General features: G+C 39.1%; 2 protein-coding genes across 2 annotated transcripts; both read left to right on the top strand.

Annotated features, from left to right (window-relative positions):
* Positions 1–20,524: 20,524 nt before the first annotated feature.
* Positions 20,525–21,247, top strand: N7479_004869 (GNAT family N-acetyltransferase; the record flags this gene model as incomplete). Its single annotated transcript, XM_057252566.1, has 1 exon — positions 20,525–21,247. One exon carries the CDS (start codon positions 20,525–20,527, stop codon positions 21,245–21,247), a length of 723 nt encoding a protein of 240 aa, XP_057111891.1.
* A 475-nt stretch (positions 21,248–21,722) lies between these two features.
* N7479_004870 (uncharacterized protein) lies at positions 21,723–23,156 on the top strand (the record flags this gene model as incomplete). The annotated part of the gene is made up of 1 exon (XM_057252567.1): positions 21,723–23,156. One exon carries the CDS (start codon positions 21,723–21,725, stop codon positions 23,154–23,156), a length of 1,434 nt encoding a protein of 477 aa, XP_057111892.1.
* Positions 23,157–23,394: the final 238 nt, after the last annotated feature.

The raw sequence follows: 23,394 nt of genomic DNA on the forward strand, positions 1-23,394 counted from the left end.
TCTAGCTATTCTGCTTAGTATACCCCTTATTAGGCTAGTACAGCTAAGAAGCAGCTGTCTTTATCCTTATCTATCACTGCAAAGTAAGACTAGGTAGGCAGTTCTTCTTTAGTAAGCTTTACTAATAACTCCTCCACTTTCTCCTTTCCTTTGCCTTTTAGCTTCTCAGTGTTTATATTAACCTTCTTCTTCACTTCTAGGTCTAGTATCTACTTACTAGGTCTAGCTGCCTTAACAAGGTATAGATATACTGCAAAGTAATACTTTTCTTTGTATATATATTGTGGTGGTTCTCGAGTCGTCTTCTTCGACTAAGAGTTATTAGTTAAGGAAGTAGCTGGTTTCGCTTCCTACTCACCGTAGAGTGTCGTAAAGGCCCCGCTAGGTACTTTACTCTTAGTTTTCTTCCTACTGAAGAGCGCTCGCTCGGAGCGGTAAGCGTTGACTACGCTTACGAAGGTTGTTTGTTATTCTACTTCGAATACCTTAGTGTACTATTGGTAGCAGAATTGTGGTTCGAGAGGTATAAGCGCTTAGAGGAAGTCGTAAATAGCGTTCTCTTCTAACTTAGTGAAGTCAACTTCTGCTGATTTACACTCCGCGTAAAGGTTCTTAAGTCTTAGGAGCTATATATCGATCCCTGTATCTTTGATTAGTGTGAGGACCAATTCGTTCTATTGTCTCCGAATAAGTTGTATACGAATCTTATTAGTATACGAAAAGCGCTCTCTTAACGTTTAAAGAAGCTTTCTTGTATCCCTCTCCTCGACTGTAAGACTTTGTAGTTCGAGAGTAAGTGTATTCCTTATTCTCTCTAACACTTTGTCTAGCGATAATCGAGTGATTCGGTATTCTGCTATATCGTCGTCGTAGTCCTTACGATTATACCCAAAGTCTGTTTAAGTATCTCTCGTTAAGCGACCACTTACTGGATCTTTAGCGTACTTATTGTCGTCCTTATTCGGGTGTACTAGCCTTACTAGAGGGTAGACTTACTTCTCTTACGGAACGGTCGGGTCAATATATTTCTAGATATCTAGGCTTTGTACAATTGTCTCCACTTATACAATCTAGGTTCGCCACTGGAGCGAGTTCTTAAGGATAATTCGTACTCGCGGGGTGTTCGTTGCTTACTGCTCGGCAGCACTCGCTGACGTATAATTATCGTAGTGTAGTGATATCTCGGCGTTAAACCAGTTAGTTCTCGTTTTTAGGGTTCGAAGGAGTAGATCTGTAGTGCAGAGGTCGTTGCGTATTCGCTTATCGACTCGGTCGGACACTGTATATCTGGCTTAGGGGTAGGTGCTTAGTGTAAGCGACCTGTGTAGTAATCAAATAAAGCGGTCAAGTGAATTACTAGCTAACCGGGCTTATAACTGTCGAACAAGGAAGGGCTGGGATGACTTGATACCAGGAGCTTACTGTACAGAGTAAGAGGTAAAATAAGTGTGTATTTCAAAGAGTGCCTAGCAGCTCACTAAATACTCCTGAAGTGCCAAGAAGTGGCAGAAAGTGGTTCTACAAGTGGTTTATGGATATGCCAAGTGGACCAATGAAAATGCGTTACAAGAAAGCGGTCATTTCTGGCTGACATAATATAGTAGCGATACCGATTTAAAGGATATTTTTAGCTACCGAAACGCTGCCGATTCGGTAGGGTTAAGTTTAACTTTCCCCGGTTTTTTCCTATTCTTTAACCCCTTCAGTATTGATATCAGGGGTAAGGATATATAGGAGCATCCTTTAATAAACCTACAGTAGAAATTGCAGAATCCTAGGAATACTTATATATCGTGGTAGCTCTGAGGCTCTTCCTATTCTTAAATAACTCGGATAAGATCCGTATCTATCCGCACCCCGGTTCTATTAACGATAAACCCTAAGAATTCGACTTCTATCTGATAGAATATATATTTAGATAGCTTAATATAAAGTTCTGCTTTGCGTAGCCTTTTAAGGACCTAGGGTAGTGCCTTAGTATAGGACTCCCGATCTATTGTAAAGATCAAGATATTATCTAGGTACGCGATACAAACGATATCGATTAGTCCGCTAAGCGCTGTATAGATATAGCTCTAAAAGGTAGCGGGAGCGTTTAATAGACCGAAAGGTATAACTATATATTCAAAATAGCTGTACCTTATTCTAAAAGCAGTCTTCTATTTATCGCCTTCTCGGATCCGAATTCGGTAGTATATATCTTTTACGTCCACTTTGCTAAAACACTGAGCTCCTAAGAGCCGGTCTAGGATTTCCGAAATAAGGGGTAATAGGTATCGATTCTTAACCGAAATACGGTTAAGACCTCTATAGTCTATATATAGACGTAGGCCCCTATCCTTTTTTAGGACGAAAAGGATCGGTGCTCCTATAGGGCTTTTTAAGGGTCGAATCCTTTTATTCTTAATATTCTCTACTAGATAGGCCTATAGCTCCTTTAGCTCGGTCCTTAAGAGGGGGTAGATAGGGCTGTATAGCGGTGTCTTTCCTTCCTCGATTTCGATAGTGTGGTCTAATACCTTCGAGATAGGTAGAGAGCTTACTTTTTCGTGGTTAAATATATTAAGATATTCTCTTAATTCGGGGGGTATTTATAATAAGTCCGTTACCGAATCGGTAGTGCTTTTATCTAGGAGCTAGACCTATTCCGGTATCTTTACTAAGGTATAGATCACTGTCGCGTTCCTCGATAGCTTAGCGAAGCGGTGTAGGTTTTACAGCTTAAACGATTTAGTACCGAACCACCAATAATTTACCCTAGGGTAAAGGGTGATATCGAGTTCGTTAATAAAGGTGCGTAATAGAAGTACTAGACTTCCTTCTGTTCGCGGGTCCCTATCGATCCCTATACAGGGTCCTATTATCGTTTTCTCTGTACCCCTAGAGTCTCTTATTGTGAATTCGACCTAGAATACGCTATAGGTACGTAGCCGTTCTAGGGTAACGCCTTTAAGGGATAGGGACGAAAATAGGGTAGCGAGTAATTTATTCGTGTAAGCGAATTCCTTACTAATTATATTATATTCCGCGCCTGTATCTAGATCTGTATAGGTTTTAATACCGCTTCTTATAGTGATAGGTATATAAAGGTGTACTAAAGTCCCGATCTAGGGGTATAGAGCTAGGGTGTCGGGGTTTACTCTAGTTCTTTTACTTTTCCCGACTGTCTTTAGTTTATAGAGCGAATTACTTAAATAAGGGATTGAAGGGTAGCTTTTTTAGGTTATTCGTTTACCTAGTGGCCTTTATCTCTATAGGTATAGTATACGCTATTCGGTGTCGAATCGGTACCGCTTCTCTTATCGGAGGGGGTAGTATTTATACTAGATACGTAAGATTTTCCTAAGTATCCTCTACGACCCTAGCCTCTACCTCTAACTTAGCCTCTACCTCGGTTTTAGCCTCTACCTCTAGAACTCCCTCGAGGGTTCGAGTTTATTAGGGAAGAGGTATCGTTCCGGGGCTGATTCGTTCTCGGATCGGTATAATTTCCTTTCTTTTACTTCTCCTAGCCCGATATCGGGTGCTCCTTCCTTTTTTAGTTAGCTAGGTATATATTGTAGAGTATTAAAGCCTTTAAGGCTATTTATATCCTAGTAGTCGGTAGTATACTATCGGTGCTAGTAACAATAAGGTCTCTAAGTGGCTTAGTAAGCTTTATAAATAAGGCCTAAGCCTTTTACTCCTCGGTTTAGTTTAGGAGGTGCTTCTCTAGCGATTAGAGGTAGTGTTCGAATAAGCGTAGGTCCTAGTTTAGACGTATTTCGGCTTATTAGTAGAGGATAAGGATATCGGTTATAATATTGTAGGAATTTTGTAGTAGGATTTTTGTCTATTCTACAAAACGTTCCCAATTTATCTCTTCTTCGGGGTAGTTTAGCGTATAATTTTACTATTTACTTTTATAGGAAGTACAAAGGTAGTTAGTAGCTGCTAGAACTTTTTAGGAATCCGAAATATATTTCCTCGGGGTACCCTTAAAGAGGGCTATAAGGTTATTTAGCTATTCTTCTCTCTATCGGATACCGAAGTTTTCTTCGAATTTCTCGATATCTCTCTTAATTTCTCCTTTTTAGCTTCGTTCGCTCTCCGAGGATAATTCGTCCCCGTTTCGACGACGATTCGGTTTCTAGCCTAGACGTTCTTCGTTTTCGGCTATAAGTTTTCTCGTATCGATAATTTGTTGTTATAGTTCCGCCTTTTCTGCGAGTATACGGATAGTCTCCCGTATTTACTCAATAGTCTATATACCCTATTCGGGATCTTAACCCGTAGGTTAGTTCTAGGTTTCTAGACCTAGAGGGTCTAGTAGGGCTTTAGGTCCCCCTACTGGTTAGGTTCCTTACTCTTCGATCTCCTAGTTTTATAAAGTCGGTTCTGATTCACTACCGACCCGAGGAGTTTCCTCTTAGTGTTCAGTATTAGATCGAGTGGTACAGCGGGGAGCTATTGTATCTCAGGCAGTTAAAGAAGAAGAATTAGAATTGTAAAGATATACTGATTTCAGGTGTATAGCCTGTCAACCGGGTAAGACACAATAGTAGGAGAGAGGAACAGATTGTATTTTTCTGATACTGACAAGACAAGACTAATTCTTATCAGCCTTCTACGGGGTCCTAGGGAGCCCCGGATTATATACCATAGTACCCCGCTTCTATCACGTGGAGACTATATACCGATTCACTGTCGGATCACCCCCGTGACCCGACTGCCAAGCCTTATTCCTATGTTGTAAGGATCGTTATCCGTTACAGGTAAATACTTAGTACTAGACACGGAGGATCTTATACACCTTAAATAAGGTCCGTTATCTTACTATATATATCTATATAAGTCCGCAACGCTAGGCGGCCTTTCTCCGGCTTTAAGAAAAGGGATCCCAGCTTATTCTAATCTAGGATATAAAGACTCGGTGGAATTCTACCTTCTTAATACTTCGTTATACAAAGAGACTATATAGTTTCTTCTAGCCCTTCTATAAGGAGTATAACTGTAAGGAGATATTGCTTAATAATTAAGAATAGCGTTAAATTGACTATCTTCTACAAATCACTCAGCTATTCTTTAACTATATAACAGAGCTCTCGAAGACAAATAAGGTCACTATATATCTTGTCTTTAAGATTTACAATACCCTCTTTGATCACTTTTTTAAAGCAGAGGCGCTGCTTAAACGCAAGCGTATTCTATAGAAATTAGATATACTTAAAGCACTTATAGCTGGTCGCTTAAAACTTAATAAGTACTACTCTTAAACCGACAATCTCAAAGGATATATCTATACAGTTAGGATAATACTGGTACCTAATAGTAGATTTCAGTTCTTTCTATATAATAATTGGGAGCCTCACTGGTGTGATACCTACCGGAAATCGTTCTAGGAATTACTAATTCTGTATTAAGAGCGTCTTATAATAAATCAAGGATCGACTAATACTATAACAGTAGTATTATCTAGTTCTAGGCTAAATAAGATACTAAAGAGTAATAAGATATCTACAAAGCTAGCTAGTGATAAGATAACTCAATATCTCGATAGTGGTATATTTATAATCTATTTCTTCCCTATATAGGATAATACTAATATATTTATACTACTAGATCTAATTAATATTAAACCTCTTTAATTCTAGTGGGAGAACTAAACTCGTTTCCCTATAATCGCGTTACTTACTCGCGATATTCTCTCTATTCCAGCGACTAGTGCTAGTGTCGAACGGCTCTTTAATACTGCTCGGGATATTTATCACTACCGCTATAGTTGTCTAAAGTCTAAAACAATCGAGGAGCTTATATTGTTTCTATATATAACAAGATTCAATATTAAGGATACCGAGGTAAAGCAGCTTAAGCAGTTCTTTATACTAGCTAAGATTGAGTCAGCGAAGGAGCAGAACGATAAATATACAGAGGATACTGAGCTTAACCTGATTAGTGATAATAAAGAGGAAGAAGGAGCAGATAATAGACTGCGAGAGATATCTCCTTATTTAATAGATATAGATATAGAGGTAACAGAGCCTAAGTTACTAGAGATTGTAACTCAGAGACGGGCCTTAGGGAGGAAGCGTAAGAGTAAGGTAGATAAGGATTTCGAGCAATATTAGAGAAATATATACTGATTCAATTATTCAATTTATTCTCAATTTATTCTAGAAGAGCGCTGTAAGTAAAATACTCAATATTACAAGCAAAAAATACATTAATTATACAGCTACACGCTAGAAGTCTGTTTGTCTGGTTTACACTATATTGGGGCCCCAATAGGTTACCCAATGGGTTTTGGGTTATAAGCTATAACCCAAAACCCATCGTTGGGTCGAAGCAATAGACCCAAAACCCATTTTAGGTTGGGTTGGGTTGGGTTGGGTCCGGGTTAGAGTGGGTTGTGCCGAAGTCTAGTTATACTACTATAGTTCCTACTAAAAGGTAGTATTTATATAGAAGAGTGGTATAAATCTCTTACTATCTAGGATTATAGGATTAAACCTACTCCTAATAGTTAGATTGATAATAAAACTACTCTTCAATAGCTATATTCCTTCTATAAAGCTACTATTTCTCGAGTTAGAAATAGTAGGCTTAGGCTGCTTTTAATAGATAACTATAGTTCTCACCTTACTATAGAATTCGTTGAATTTTGTAAGGCTAAGTTTATTATACCTCTCTGGTTCCTACCCTGTATAACCCACCTCTACCAACCCCTTAATAGCTAGGCTTTCTAGACTTTAAAGTATTATTTCCGTATAGCCAATAATACAGAGGTTATATAGAGTAGAAGTGCTAGTAAAAAGCGGGATTTTTTTCCGGCTAATTGGCGATATACAAGAGAAGACTTTTACCTAAAGAACTATTCGATCCTCCTTTAAATCTAGGGGTATTTATCCCTTTGATCTAGAGGTTATTCTTGGTCCTTTACGCTAAAAAGAAATAGAAGGGTCCCCTCTTAGGGTTTTTACTACTCCCTCTCCCTCCCCCCTAGGCCTTGACAAGTCCCGCAGCACCAAGGAAATTCTGGTGCTGCGATATGGTGCTGCGAGGTGCTGCGGGACTAAGGCAATTTTGGTGCTGTTGTATAGTGCTGCGGCACTAGGTGCTGCAGCACCGTCGCAGCACCAGTTTTAGTGCTGCGCTAGTATAATTCTGCCAAGGATTGCCTAAAATAGATAGATAAAATACTGACTTATTTTGATTAATTACTGTTTTTTACTTATATATTGGTATTGGGAGGCAGTTATACTCACTTACTACTGAGGTTTATATCAACTTATATTTAAAAAAAAAATTAAAAGCTTCAAGTACTGTATAAATATAGATTTAAAGTGAAATCAGCCTAAAACAGTACAGAATTAGTGGTTAATACTATATAGAAGAGAATATACTAGTATCGTGTGTGGATATATATATTTACTCTATATATATACCTTCTAGTTTGTACCTTGTAGTTTCGATTTTATTTTTCTTTGGTAAAAGCCTATAGTTCACCCTTTTTAAGACAGTGTAATATTGCGACTGGATAAATTACCCTTTATCTTATTTTAATCTTTATAATTAGTATCTTATATAGGCTTTGTATAATAACTTAATATACTGTCTATTTTCTGACCTCGGTCAGAAAAGTGGACTTAAGGCAGCTATATAGAATAGGGGGATTATATACCTAGACCCCGAAATAGATTATATTATATCACTATATTATAGTGCTGCGGGAGTGCTGCGGGAGTACTGCAGCACTCCGGTGGGGCTATTATAGAAGTCGGAGGTTTATAGCCAATAGATATCGAGATATATATAATCTATCTACCACTATACTTAGGTCTAATATTGTAGACGCTCTCCCTGCTTATTGTTAGTTATATCGGTCGCAGATATCTCTAAGTATATAGTTTATACTTTCTGTCTTCCCCTTTACCTTATACTATATATACTATTTACCCTTAACCTTTAATATATCACAGTTTAGATAGTACGCTGAGGCTGGCCCTTCTTCGTAGGTCTCTATATCGCAAATTAGATACCTAGACTACCTTACCGACTGCGACTTTCTTTTATACGACCTAACGTATAATCCCCTTACTCCTAACCAGTCAATCAGTTAATAGACACTAAATCCTAAAGCCCCCTCAATCCTTAGTATTCTAGAGCTCTAGTCTCTATATCCTATTACTGCTCTAATAACCCTCGAACGAATTAGCCCTAGAGCTAAGAAGCTTTAGGTGTACTATATAGACTTCCGCACGACCCAGTTTGGGTCGAAGGTCTCGACCCAGAACCCAACCCAGTCTGGGTCTGGGTCGAAACCTCATAACCCAGGCCCAACCCAGACCCAGTGACTAGGGCCCCAGAAAACCCAGTATAGCCCCAGTTCGACCCAGTTTCTGCATAAATTATGGTATAAATATTTAAATAATATACTGTCATTTTCCCCTATTATGGTTTCTACATCGAAATACTACACTCTCTACTAACAAGGGAAAGGAAATTTTAAGAAATTACCTCGTTCTTCAAAGCAATATATCTGGTTCAAGATTAATTACTTCTTCAAATGCTTTATTTCATATAGAAAGGTGGTATGTGTTGGCTGCTGGTTTTCTCAAGCGTACGATAGCATTCCATTTAAAATACAAAGTATACCCCAAGTTGTAGATATATATATTCAATATACATCAATATAATATATATTTTTATCTATAGAGTAAAATAATTTTTGAATTTATTTATTTCTCTTCTTCTGTTTAATTTTAGAGCTTATATAACTATAGATAGATATCTAGTAAACCTTTATATTCAAAACTACTTACTACCTCTTAATCTACTTGGTATATACGACTTAAAGGGAGGGTAGGAAGAAATATTTTAAGAAGGATTAATAGAACTGGGGTGGGAATTGGGGTTTGACTAGGGTTTTACTGGGTTTACTGGGTTCTTACCGGGTTAAATAGGTTCTTACTGGGTTCTTACTAGGTTAAATAGGTTATAACTAGGTCTTGACTAGGTTATCTCAGGGGTATTTCTTTAGACCTATATAATTTTAGTATAATAGACCAATCAATAAGAGTAGGATGATTTACTATATTTGATATATCAATATTCCTAGACACTTCTACAACTTTAGTGTATTTCTTCCTTTGTACGTTAAAGAATTTCTCCCCTTATATCCCTTTGTATATATTATATATCATTCTTATATTATATCTCAAAGCTAACTTTCCGACTTTGTATCGTCGCTCTATAGTGGTGATCTTAACGATCTCTTATATATTTCAACTGGATAAGTCACACTATCCGTAAGTTAACACACAATCGACTCAAACTTCCGAAGACTAGATGATCCCCTCCTAATCCCCCCTTTATTGAAACGCGTTAGACCCGACCGTAGGAAAGGGTTTATTCTATACGATACAATATTATATAACGACTTTGTAGACTAGTGGTTAGAGACTGACTACAGGAGGAAAAGTAAGCTTAAATAGGATTCGAACCGCTATACAGAGATCTGGAATAGCTACTATTAGGTAGCTCAGGGTATTGATAGCGCACTAAAGGTTATATACAAGCGCTGTAGGAAGATCCTAGAGTATCCTTATACACTAAGCCCGAACAGTACAGGCAAAGCGCAGTATTATAGTATATCAACTATCCAGAAACATCGGAAAACGGCTAGTTATTTACGGTCGGAAAAGGGGAAGAAAGCAGAGATTATAAACTTCCTACAAAGAGAGGTATATTTTATATTATAAAACTAAGTAACTATACTAATTTATTATTATTCTAGGGAGAGGTTTCAGCAAGTATACCCTTCTTATAAGAAGATTGGGAGGAGGATCTCCTCTAATTTCTTACTCTTAACCGGCTCCTATTCTATCTGATCGAGTATCTATCATTCAAACGTATTATCAATAAAGCTCGTTCCGCCCTATCCCCTCCAGTGATCCTATCTACCGATACTATCCGTCGCCGATTGGGTAGTCTAGTCAAAGACCGGTAGCAGCGTATCCTTCGTACGCTGCCTTCTGGCTCAAAGATATCTATTGCGCTTAACTGCTGGATATCTCTATTCTCGCAGGTATTTATAGCTATTACTGGCTATTTTATTGACAGTAATTGGGTATATCGTGAGGTACTACTTGGGTTTAAGCCGCTTCATAGTATATATACCGGCTCTTACCTAAGTAGTGTTCTTATAGAAACCCTAGTGGAGCACAATATTAAAGATAAAGTATTCGGGTTAACAACAGATAATGTATCAAACAACAAGATATTAGCTACTGCTCTCTAATAGGCTTTATCAGATAATACTATTATCACCCGAATACTATATCTTACCCACGTTATCTAGCTCAGCCTAAATCAGCTTCTTGCTCGGATTAAGGCAGTTCTATTAAATAAATCAGCCGAGATAAGGTGGACAGAGAAGCAGTTAAGGCTAGCCCAAGAAAATACGAAGTAAAGTTAGATCTCCTCCACACTGAACAAAGTCCGTTATCTTGCGATTTACGTTAATATAAGTCCCCAGCGCAGAGAGACCTTTTACAATCTTCAGACAACTAATATTAAGATCGTTCTAATCCAAGATATAAAGACACGATAGAATTCTACGTTCCTTATACTTCGCTGGGCAAAGAGGCTATATACTATCTTCTCTTTATTCTATACAGAGTATGATTGTGAGGAGATACTACTCAGCGAGTAAGAGTGGCGTTAGATCGACTATCTTCTTTGTATCACCGAGCCCTTCTTTGATTATATAACACAGCTATCAAAGACTCAAGATATCACTGCCCACTATATATTCAAGATCTACAATAAACTATTCGATTATCTTAAGCGATCACAGGTATAGCTACGCCGAAAGCGTGTCCTATAGAAGAAACAGATACTAGAGGCCCTTAAAGCTGGTCGGTCTAAGCTTAATGAGTATTACTCCTAAGCTGATGATCTTCGAGGGAATATCTATACAATCAGTATAATACTTGCACCGGTGAATAAATTCAAATTCTTCCTCTCCAGTGATTAGGATCAGAAATAGCGAGATACCTATCGACTTACTTTTGAATAAGCCCTTATTCTATATCAAGCATAAGTTAGAATAAGCAGTCGTGATCTACAAAGCTATCTAACGATAGCCTATCTAAGCTCAAGGCTAGAGGAGATACTTAATAGAAGGGATATACAACCACGAGCTATTACTGATAAAATCAGTCAATATCTTAATAGCGGTAAGTAAATACAAAGAGTATATACAATAATAATACTAATATATATATAGATACTGTTTCTGTTAGGCCGCTTACTTTCTAGAAAGAGCACTAGGCTCGCTTTCCGGCTATTGCTACCCTTGCGCGAGATACACTCTTATTTCCAGCAACTGGCGCAGGAGTTGAACGCCTCTTTAATACCGCTCGAGATATTTGTCACTATCGTCGTGGTAGAATAAAGAGTGAGACTGTCGAGGTATTAATAATGTTTCTTTGTACAACGAAATTTGATATAGAGGAGCAGGAAGTAACACTTCTTGAGAAATTCTTCTCCCAGGATAAGCTTGAGGCGGTAAAAGAGGAGAGGGAAGAGAAGCTTAGTGAGATTGAGGTTGATCTAATTAGTGATACAGAGGAGTAGGAGGATGAACCGGAAGATAAACCAGGGGATACAATTGAGGTTGTAATTGAGGATAGACCAGAGGATATACCGGAGGAGAGGCCCTTACCTATAAGTGAATATAGTCGTCCTTGCTCGCCATTATTACCACTAACCTGTACACAGACACGAGTATCAGGGAGAAAACGTAAAAGCAGGGAAGATGATTTATTTGAATACCATTAGCTTGCTTGACAAAGAATCCTCAATTATACGTATCTCTTTTACCCTTTTTATAAATAAAATTAGATATAATCAAGTAAAGCAAATACTCAAAATTACCGCGAATAAATGTATAAGTTATACATTTAGAATCCTTAGCATATTTGTTTAGTTTGTAACCTAGTTTGGGGCCCCAGACCCAGTACTGGGTTACCCAGTCCGACCTAGACCCAGTACTGGGTCGAAGGGTTCGACCCAAAACCCAACCTAGACTGGGTTGGGTCTGGGTTGGGTCTGGGTTTTACTGGGTCGTGCGGAAGACTAGTACTATACGAAGATAAGCAAAACACAATTTATTAAGTGGTAGCGATACACTATATACGCCTAACTAAATACTTCACAACGTAAAGTAAACTTTGATACGAATTATATATCACTATATTAGGAACACTTCGACTAGGTCGCACACTATTAGACTGGATAGCCGATAGCACTTTATCGACGATATAGAAAGGCGATTCCTTACCTATCACAGTCTAGAGGTCTTTACTCGTTAAAAAAGTACCGTAAGAGTAAGACCTATTAGTAGGGTGGGAGGAATTCCTCTCTTCAGCAGATATTAAGGTAATCGCTACAGTTTGCGATAATATATACTATTATATCTTAAGACGAACTATACACTAATTTAATATATCTTAGTCCGAGTGTTCTTTAGAGTAGAAGACCACTTTCAACACTGAGGATTGGGAGCGAATTCAAATCAATTTAATTACGATATATTAGCTCCCCTTCTAGTTCCTTAAAAGGCTAGAAATATTTAAGTTTATTCGATTTACTCGCCTCTTAAAAGATATACCTCCAATCTTAACTCCTAAGACAGTAAGGCGTCGCCTAGAAATAATAGTTAAGGGGGATTATCAAAAGGCCCTTTCTTTTTTACCAAAGAATACTAAGCTTTTAATAGCACTTAACTGCTAGACTTTACCTTTTTAATAAGCGTTTATAGCAATCACTAGCTATTTTATAGACTCTAGCTGGAATTATTATAAGATACTACTAGGCTTTAAGCCAGTATATAGTCAGTATACCGGTAGTTACCTAAGTGAGATACTATAGGATATACTACAGCAGTATAATATTATTGATAGAGTGCTTACAGTGACTATAGATAACGCCTCTAATAACAAAATACTTATAGAGAGCCTTTACCAGTCGATCGAACAGCTCAATCTCCTAGATAGTATACGGGTTATACGAATTCTATACCTTACCTATATAATTCAGCTTAGCTTAAAGGACCTCCTTAGATTGATAAAAGCTAACCTAAACAATAATACCGCCGATACTATCTAGTCAGAGGAAGAGAATAAATCCGCTCTTCAGAAGGCTAAATCTAAGAAAGGAATTATCTATACACTTATAAAGGTTAGTTATTTAAAATCTTTATTAAAGTATACTTATACTATTTCTAGATCTGTGCTTTTGCAGTCTATATTAACGCTAGTCCCTAACGCCGGGAGTTCTTTCTAACACTATAAGACACTAAGCCGAAGCTTATACTAATATAAGATATACGTACCCGCTGGAATTCAATATACCTAATACTTTAGCGCGCAAAACGTCTGTCTATTATATTTAATAGGTACTGTACTCTATATAACTAGCTTCGGTTCTAGCTAAGTATATAAGAGTGGCGGTAGGTTGATTACCTACTTTATATCACAAAACATTTTTACGTATAGACAGTCGGACTATCTAAGGTTAAGGATATCACTATTTATTACGTATTCGAGGTATATAACAGACTGTTTGGATATTTTAAAGACTCTCAGAAGCGCCTATATCGGAAGAAGGTTCCTTAGAAAAAGGCGATACTTTATACTTTAAAGGCTGGGGAATAGAAGCTTACAATATACTATAAGGAAACTAAAAAGGCTTATAGGTATCTTTATACAATAGGGACGATCCTTACCCCTGTGTATAAGCTTAACTACTTTAAGGGAGCAGACTGGGCTGGTGATAATACGGACTGGTATACAGTATACGAAAGCTCTCTGTATTCCTACCTTAAACGATACTATCAGCGCTATCCTATAACTCAATCAGTGGATAAAGGTAAGGCTCCACAACGAACTAGGAGTATATCTAGTCTACTTATATAGACCCGACCGAGAACAGAGATCTAAGAGAAGGTTAGCTGGCGAGAAGAGTTGATAGGTTACCTCAATCTCCGTATATATACCACAGAACTTGAAACTATAATATATACTGACTTCGTAAGGAACTAATAATAATAACTTATATCAATTCTGGAGACAATATAAGACCCAGTTCCCAACCCTTACGGCGCTAGCTCGGGATATCTTCTCTATTCCTGCTACTGGCGCAGGAGTTGAAAGGTTATTCAGCTCAGCGCGGGATATCTGCCATTATAGACGTGGATCTCTTAATACAACGACCATTCGAGATCTTATAATATAGCTAGTATTAGCGATGATGAGGAACTTGAGTCTGAAACTGATAACGTGTCTGAAGCCGATGACCTAGGCGCCTATAATCGTGATACTTTACCTGGTCCACAGGACGCAGGCCTACCTCTAGATAAAGAGGTAGAATCAGTTGAACTTCCAGATTATCACCCAGTGGTTAGAATTGTACAAAGCGATAGCCAGCGCCCACATCGGGAACGGAAGCGTCGGAGAGATAATGATGAATATATATATACCAAGGGGACCAAATAAAGCATAAAGCGCAAATAATCAAACAAATTTGATAATGATTTTTTTCCAGATCTCCAGTTTACTGTAAACAAAATACGTTAAAATTACTGGGTTTTCTACATAACTTATACATATCACGAGGTAAGTTGTGTTTGCACTGTTTACAGTGCTGCAGCACTGCAGCACCGAACCAAGTGTCTGGTGCTGCCAAGCCTTAGTGCTGCAGTACCGAACCAAAGGCCTAGTGCTGCGGCAGCACTGGTGCTGCGGGACTTGTCAAGGCCTACTCCCCCCCGGAGATCCCTAGTTCGGTAACTAACTCTAGACTGCGATATCGCCCGTCCATAGACACCTAGGAGGTGCCCATCGCCCGTCCACGGTGGGCGGTGGGCTATTTGGATTTTCGAGTGCCCGTCTATGACGCCCACGGCCCGTGGGTATACCTATCACGGGTATACCCACGATACCCACTATTGCATAAAGTCACCTAAAATAGACGTATAACTCGCTGAGTTTGCACAATAAATAACTGTTATTTACACCTGTTTTGCTAACTCTATATAAGATTGCAGTTTTAATCTATAATATTCATGAATTTTATTGAAATATCTAAGTAAATGAAAAACTATAATATATATAATACAACTTAGAGTATATTCCTTATCGAAATACATTATATCGTGTGGTATTTTTGTTAACTTACCAAATTATACTATAATAGTTTGAAGATATATATTTAAGTCAGTGGTATATATCAACTATTTTCTATAAGTAAAATACTATATCTGTCTTCCGCTCTATCGTTTATTTAGGTATAATTATTTCCGGTAGATTAAAAGAGTATTAGTATAACTATTATTCTATAACCTTATATTATTAAATTCTATCTGTTCTATTACTAAAAGGCGTATATTATTATTCTAAGAGTTTTAAATCCTTCGATTCTAACTTAAGATAGGCGTTTAGGTATAGTCCCGTAGGTGTACCCACGGGTATACCTATAGACAAAGACCCTTATAGCCAATCAGCTTATAGAGGACAGTGGGTATATACTTTTTTATAATCTATTAGATCTATATAACGTACCCCTTTTACTAGTGATCCCTATTTCACACAGTCGTAAGTTACCTATTGTAAGTTAAGACTATATACTCTCCCTTGGTCGTTGCACTATCCCTTATATTATATAAACTATATCTCAACCTAGTACCTATACCGCAGGGCCTTCTTTACTTCCTCTAAGCTCCTAACTAGACCTCTCCTATATTAGCGATATATTTAATTCTAACCTTAATCTAAATATTGATCCGAGTCTCTTTAATAGCTAATAGACTTCTATATCACTAATAGAGTCTAAGTTCACTTAACCGGCCCTTCTTAATTGCTCCCTTAAACGCGTCGGCCCTAATCGGAGAAAGCAGTTTATCCTCTATAACGCGATAAACAACGCCTCGAAAGTAAAGTTTATCGAATAGTGGTGTACAACAATACGCGGCAGCGATACTGAGACACAACAGCTACAATAGGATACAAAATATATATCAGATATTTAGGAGAACTTCGACTAGGTAGTATATTATATTATAGGCGAACCTTTAGTTATATATCGGATATATAGAGCTATATTACCTTATCTAAGCGTAAAGTAAAGCGGTACCAATACACTAAAGCGGTATATAGCCTCAGGTAAATACTAAAAGGGTGGTAAAAGTAAGTCTATACAACAGTCGATTAAAGAGACTATATAGTATATACCGGTAAGTCTTTTATAATTATACCCTTTAAGATAACTAATAAGTTATATATTAGGAACTAGTATTATCTTATATCTTAAGATTCTCGAATAATAAATAGGAAAGAGAGTAGATTGAATATCTTACTAGTCTAAACCTACCTTTCCGGGTCCTTAAGAGGAAGCAGTTTGCTTCCTTAATTCGAATAGCGCAAAAGGCTCCAGTTAAGCCTACTCTACTCTATCCTCGCACTACTTAACGCCGGCTAAAGAAATTGGTCGATAATAAGCAGTATATAATCCTCACTACCTTACTATAAGATACGAAGCTCTTAATCGCCCTTAACTGCTGGATATCGCCTTTCCAGTAAGTATTTATAGCGATTATAGGGTACTTTATCGACCGAGACTAGAATTATTGTAAGATCCTACTTAGATTTAAACCACTTAATAGGGCGTATTCTAGTATAAATCTAAGTAAAGTGCTTATAGATATCTTTAGGAAGCTTAATATTACTGATCGTATATTAGCGATTATATTAGATAACGCCTCTAATAATATAACTCTAGTATAGGTAGTTTAAGACTCTATTAACTCTCTTAAACTACCGAATAACCTAGTGGTTGTTCGAATCCCTTATCTTATATATATTATCTAACTAAGCCTTCGCGAGCTACTTAGATCAGTGAAGGTCGACCCCTAGAACGATACTACAGATCGGAATATTTCTGATATCTAAGCCTAAGCCTAAGCTCGATCGCTCCGTATATCCTAGAGTAAATAAGTTATTGTATAAACTATTGTTAAGGTAAGTATATCGCTTTATTTCTTATTTAATATACCTAATAAATATATAGATTCGCGGGCTTACTGTATTTATTAATATAAGCCCCTAACGTCGTGATAATTTCTTCTGTCTCTAAACCAATAGAGCAAAACTTACGCCTATCTAAGATATCCGTATATATTAGAATTCAACCTTCTTAATACTTCGTTATACGAAACGCCTCAGTAAGCTATATAATAAATACTGTAACAATATTGGGACTCAGAAATAGAAACTCAGTAAGGTAGAATAGCGGTAGGTCGACTACCTTCTATATATTACAGAGCCGTTCTACCGCTTTACTACAGTACTTTCAAAGACTAAGGAAATAACGGTATATTATATTTTTAGTATTTATAATACCCTCTTCGATTACTTCGAGGATTCTATCGCACAACTTACCCCGAAAACTATACCCTAGAAGAAAGCGATACTATAAGCCCTTAATACTAGGATAGTAAAGCTTATATCTTACTATACAAAGATAAAAGAGATCTATAGTAATCTCTACGCGATTAGAACAATCCTTATACCCTAGTATAAGCTTCACTTCTTCTTAAGTAAAGCGTAGGGTATATCGGAGAACGATATAAACTGGAGTAATCAGTATAAGGAAACGCTTCGCTAGTTTATAGCTCCTTACGCCTAAAGATATACCTAGGGACAGTCCCTACGAGGAGAGTAAACACCTAACCGTCACTTAGCCAGTATAAGTGACCTAGACGCTCTCCTCGATATTCGGCCTTATATTTATTCTGATCCGTCAATATCAGAGTATAAACTCTCTAGATACCTTAAAAAGCGTACGTTATATCACTATTATTATAAGCGGGAATACTTATACCTATTCTAGTAAGGAGAAAGGTCGATCCTTTAGAATTCTAGAAGGAATATAAGAATAAATTCCCGATTCTTTTAAGTATTGCTCGCGATATTCTCTTAATTCCTACAATAGGCGCTGGAGTTAAACGTCTATTTAATTCAGCACGGGATATCTACCACTACCAATATAGGCGGCTGAGTGCGAAGACAATCTAGGATATTATAATATTCCGGTGTAAAACCCAGTTTAATATTGAAATAGAAGAACTACCCGATAAGGATATATACTTAGATTCTATATAAGAAGCAGACGAGCAGAGAGAGGCTGAGCTTACTACTGATATACCTAAACCAATCAGCGATAGTGAGGATTCTAAGGATAATAATCCTGTCGAACTAATCGAGTACGAGTTTATAATAGAGAGTTAGCTTCCTTGTCCTTCTATCGTACGAAGTACGCGGAAGCGACAGAGAAGTAAGCTTATCGACAGCGAAGATAAGAGCAGTCCTTATCTCCCTCTTTATAGAGATAAGGTTGGCACTGAAAGGCGCCCTAGTTTAAGAGAAGTAAGGAAGCGTAGTAAGCCTAGTGATAATCAATTTGTGTCGTATTAGTATAAATATAAGTCCCTAGGTTATTTTACAAAGGGTTCTAAAGCTTAATTTTCTAACCTCGGTTAGAAAATTGACAGTAGTATCAAATCGTTATATAAAGGCGTCCAAAGCTCATTTTTCTAACCGAGGTTAGAAAGTTGACAGTAGTGTTAAATTATTATATCAAGGCTTCCAAACCTATATACCAATACCACTACTATGTATATATAATTAAATTACTTAAAAATACAGAGAAAAATTGCACAAATAATGCAAGTCACAAGGTCAAGAAATTTTGCTTACTAAAAAGGCCCACGGGCGCCTATGACGCCCACGGCCCGTGGGCCCTAAGGGTAGGGCCCGTCCATAGGCCTCTCCATAGGGCCCATTTCCCGCTTACATAAGGCCCATGGGCTATGCCCACCCGCCCGTCCATGGGCGATGTCGCAGTCTAACTAACTCACTACCTAATGCAATTAAGCGGGTTTAGAAGCTTAAAACTAAGCTTACTAAGGATTTGGAGCAAATTAAGACCTACACGAAGACAATAGAGAAGTATATCAAGCGAAGTATTGATATAAATCTACTTTTATCGCAAGAGGTTGCTATATTGAAGGGGGAATTAGAGAAAGCCCGCGCTACTAAATCGAGGGTAAATAGGCTAAGAAATAATAAGTCGATTCTTAGGTCTAGGAAGTCTATACTCTCACCAATTTGTGCGAATCGGAAGATAGCGCAGCGAGAAAAAGCTGATTCCTTAAGAATAAAGCGGTAACAAGAGCGGTAGGCCAAGGTCTTAGAAGCTTAACAACGCACCCAGGAACAGTTGGATTTAGCTGAAAGTCAGCGAGAAGCTAGAATGGCAGCTATATATAGGGAGGGTTTGACTTGGTATATAGATAAAGATGGTTATTATAAGTAAATATAGCTTCGAATTCAATGAGATTTATTGTTGACTGAAAATTATCGTTGAGTGGCGTGCACCAATACAGGGTACTGTATTGGTACGAGCGCTTGGCACGATTACTGCATATTGTATATATGGAAAGACCTAAGTGATGTATCTACTCCGTACATCGGTGGTGCTAACCTTACTTCCGTGGGGCCAAGATTAGCGAGCCGGTATTCCGAATTATAGCTATATATGCAGTGTTGAAACCCCGGTTCTCCATTTTAGTTACTGAGAATGAGCTGGAATTCTCAACAGTTGTCATTTTGGTTGGGTTAAAGAAAACCCAGAGAAATATCGCGGTAATAGTATGTGGTCTTAGTACCCGGGAGATAAGTGGCTTAGACGGCGACAGCTGAACATAAATGCTATCAACACACTCAGTTTAATCATCCCATCTCTATCACATCTGACTAGTCGCCTCACATCGAAGCCAAGCCATGGGCGGATTGTTTCATCAGATTCGGCGTTTTTTGACATATTCACACGCTATACAGACTGTGATAGCAACTCGCAAGGTAATGCGAGAAAAGTTGGCTCCTACACCCAACCGATGGTTGGTGAATCACGATATCACAAACTTAGTCACATATCTTCCAACTTTGGAAGGCTGGATGGTTGGAGGTAGGTGTCCAGCTTGTCGGCTACCAAGGTGAAGATATTAGACTCCAGTTCGCGAACGAGCAACCATGCTGCAGTCAACTATAGCCATAATCGACTGGAGTGGAGAGGGGATTTCAAGATGCGGTTATGTGTTATCGGTTGGCATTAAGGCTGAAGCCACCAGAGCTTACTACAGGTTCCGCCTCGACATTCAAGTTGATAGTAACAATTTCGGGTGTACTTGATTCGCGATCGCAACAAAACAAGGGGATTCTTTTCGCTTCTGGAATACAATCATTCCTAGGAGTCTACACATCGGAAGAAATCACATGGCCAGGAATATCAGGTTGAAAAGTAGCCCACGTACACGTGACCCAAATGGAGAAAAATCAACCCTTTTCGTTTGCTCTTCCTCCAAATATACAGCTCGGACTCCATTCTTTTATTCAATTTATATTGAAGCCTGATCATTTGCAAAATGGGTTTAGACAACGGAGACTCTTCCGAGCAATTTGCTATTCTCACACCTCGATTTATTCTTGTTCCCACAACCACAGCAATCTCCTTCAACTCATACCGGGCGCTTTATGCCGAGCTACACGCAAATGTAGATTTCTGTCAAATGGGCTTCGGACATCACTTTCCAGCCAGGTCATGGAACGATGAAGAGACGCGTGATTGGATGCGAACGCGTGATATCGAACGTTCTTGGCAAAAGCGCAATTTAGGTGATTTTGCTGTGGGGTTGCGCGGACCATCCACATTCGAGCCTGGCAATCACTCCGCACAAAATGATGAGTTCACCATACTCAAAGGCAATGACTATGCTCGGGTCGCGGGGCCCAATAATGTCCATCTTGCTGCCTCCGAATGGGTGGGCTATTCAGGACTCCGTGATGCTACAACCACCTCGATGCCGCCACGAGAGCCTGGAGATCCTGTGCTGCCATCTTGGAATGAAATGGTTGAGCTGCGCTATGGTGTCTCGCCAAAATTCTGGGGGCAAGGAATTGTGCAGGAAGCCTCAAAAGCCGTTATGAGGTGGTCTATCGAAGAAAGAGGGATCAAAAGGTTCGTCGCTGAGACGGAGAGAGAAAACACCAGGAGTGCAAAGGTATTGCAAAAACTAGGCTTTACACTGAGCGACACGAACTACTGGAAAGAACCGAGTGAATTGGAATGGGTGCTTGCCGCCAAATGAATTTTGTGAGATTTCGTATGCCATGGAGTCTCAAATTTCGCAGTGCAACTTCTCCTATTCGCAATGCAGCTGTATGCTTACCAATCTCTTAGAAATTCGTCCAACGACGTTGAATGTATATACACCGAAAGATATCCATATCACCGGCATAGTTGAATGTTGTTTGGATGGAAAATATGACCATATCAATCTCAAATTGCGTCAACTCCAGCCTAAATACATCTTGCAGGCTATTCCCAATGAAAAGTCGCCCTCCAAATGGTGTCAAGCAATATTGACCCATCACGTCCTTAGCTTCAATTCCGACAAGGTGGAGTATTTTTTCACCATCGCCTACTTTTGTATATGATACGAATAATGCCCCGATTTATGAAAAAAAAGGCTCACATCCTATTGATAATATTTCGCAGACGGCAATATAATTTTTGAACATACTCTCCATTTTCAAAACCACTCTACGAGACAACTTCTTGTCATGGTGCCCCGGTTTCAAAGTGTTGCTGTAATCGGCGCTGGCCCATCTGGCATTTCTGCCGTCAAAGCATTGCAAGAAGAAAATATTTTCCAGACTATACGTCTCTTCGAGCGACGGGGTCACATTGGAGGAATCTGGCAATATGATGAGACTCCCGATCTATTTCCATCCCAAGAGCCTTCCAGTCAAGATCACGAAATCCCAAGTCGCCTTCCGCTGCTTAAAACCCCTTCTCCTGAAGATGTAACATCTCGTACAGCCATTTATGAGAGCCTTGACAGTAATGTCGGGGCCAAAGTCATGGCTTTCACGCACACTCCCTTCCCCGACATAAATTCGGCATCGTCAACCAGACACTTGGGGAAGTTCAACCCAACCCGGCCATTTCGGGTGGTGAGAAAATATCTAGAAGATGTGTTCCAGGAGTACCTTCATCTTGCCTCTCTCAATACAACGGTCGAAAGGCTTGAAAAGCGCAACCAAAAATGGACCTTAACACTTCGTCAATCCGGCCATGGGGATGGTAACAGCCCTAAGGACTATTGGTGGGAAGAACAATTCGATGCTGTGATTGTTGCATCGGGACATTACAGCGTGCCTTTTGTACCTTTCGTTCCAGGTCTAAGTGCTGCCTTTGCGCGCTATCCGACCGTATTCGAGCATTCAAAGGCGTTCCGCAAGGCAGACGACTATGTGAAAAAGCGTGTGGTAGTTGTTGGAGGCAGTGTCTCCTCGGCAGATCTTGTCGCAGATTTACATGCCATTGTGAAAGGTCCGCTCGAGCTGTCTCAGAGAGGGAAGAATGAAGCGCTTCAATCCGCATGGGAATTACCCAATGTCAATGTTAGGCCAACGGTCAAAGAAATCCAAGCAACCGAAGAAGGGGTAAATGTCGTGTTTTCTGACAACAGCCGTTTGGAGAGCGTGGACAAGATCATTTTCGCCACTGAATACAGGTTGTCTTATCCATTCCTTGTCCCAAACCCCGTGACCCCCAACAACCGGCTAGCAGGGTTTTACCAGCACATTTTCAAGATCGGGGACCCATCTTTGGCTCTCGTCGGCCAGGTCCGCGCTGCGATCAGCTTCCGGGTTTATGAATACCAGGCAGTTGCCGTTGCCCGATACTTTGCCGGAAGAAATGCGGTGCCCTTACCAACGCCACAAGAGCAGGATGTTTGGGAAGTCCAGAGACTTCAATCCAAAGGGCACACAGCCTTGTTCCACGAAATAAAGCCCGAGTTTAAGGAGTATTTCGATTTCTTGAGAACTTTAGCTGGCCCTCCAGCACCGGCAACGGGAGGTTACTCACTCCCCCCGTGGGAGGATCGATGGGCAGAACAAGGATTTGAGATTCTTCAGCAAAAGGATAAATATTGGAAGTCACTACGAAGAGCGGCGGATGGATTAGGTGTATTGACGGCTAAACTGTGAAGTCAACATTATCTACCGTCCATAGGAATATGAGGTCACCAAGTGTGATACCAACGAGGACAGGAAAATGGTGATGACTCTCTTGTTTCCCCTGCACTGAACATCCTATGTTTTGTGGAAAGAACCTATCATTATACGAATAGTGGATACGAGCGAGCGCTAGGTTTGCAGGCTTATGATTATTAGGAAGAAACCAGAGACTCGATTTATTGAGAGAGGGAGAGAGGGGGTGGAGAGA

This window comes from Penicillium vulpinum (assembly GCF_028829585.1).
Source record: "Penicillium vulpinum strain IBT 29486 chromosome Unknown utg000002l_segment0_segment0, whole genome shotgun sequence".
NCBI classification, from domain to species: domain Eukaryota; kingdom Fungi; phylum Ascomycota; class Eurotiomycetes; order Eurotiales; family Aspergillaceae; genus Penicillium; species Penicillium vulpinum.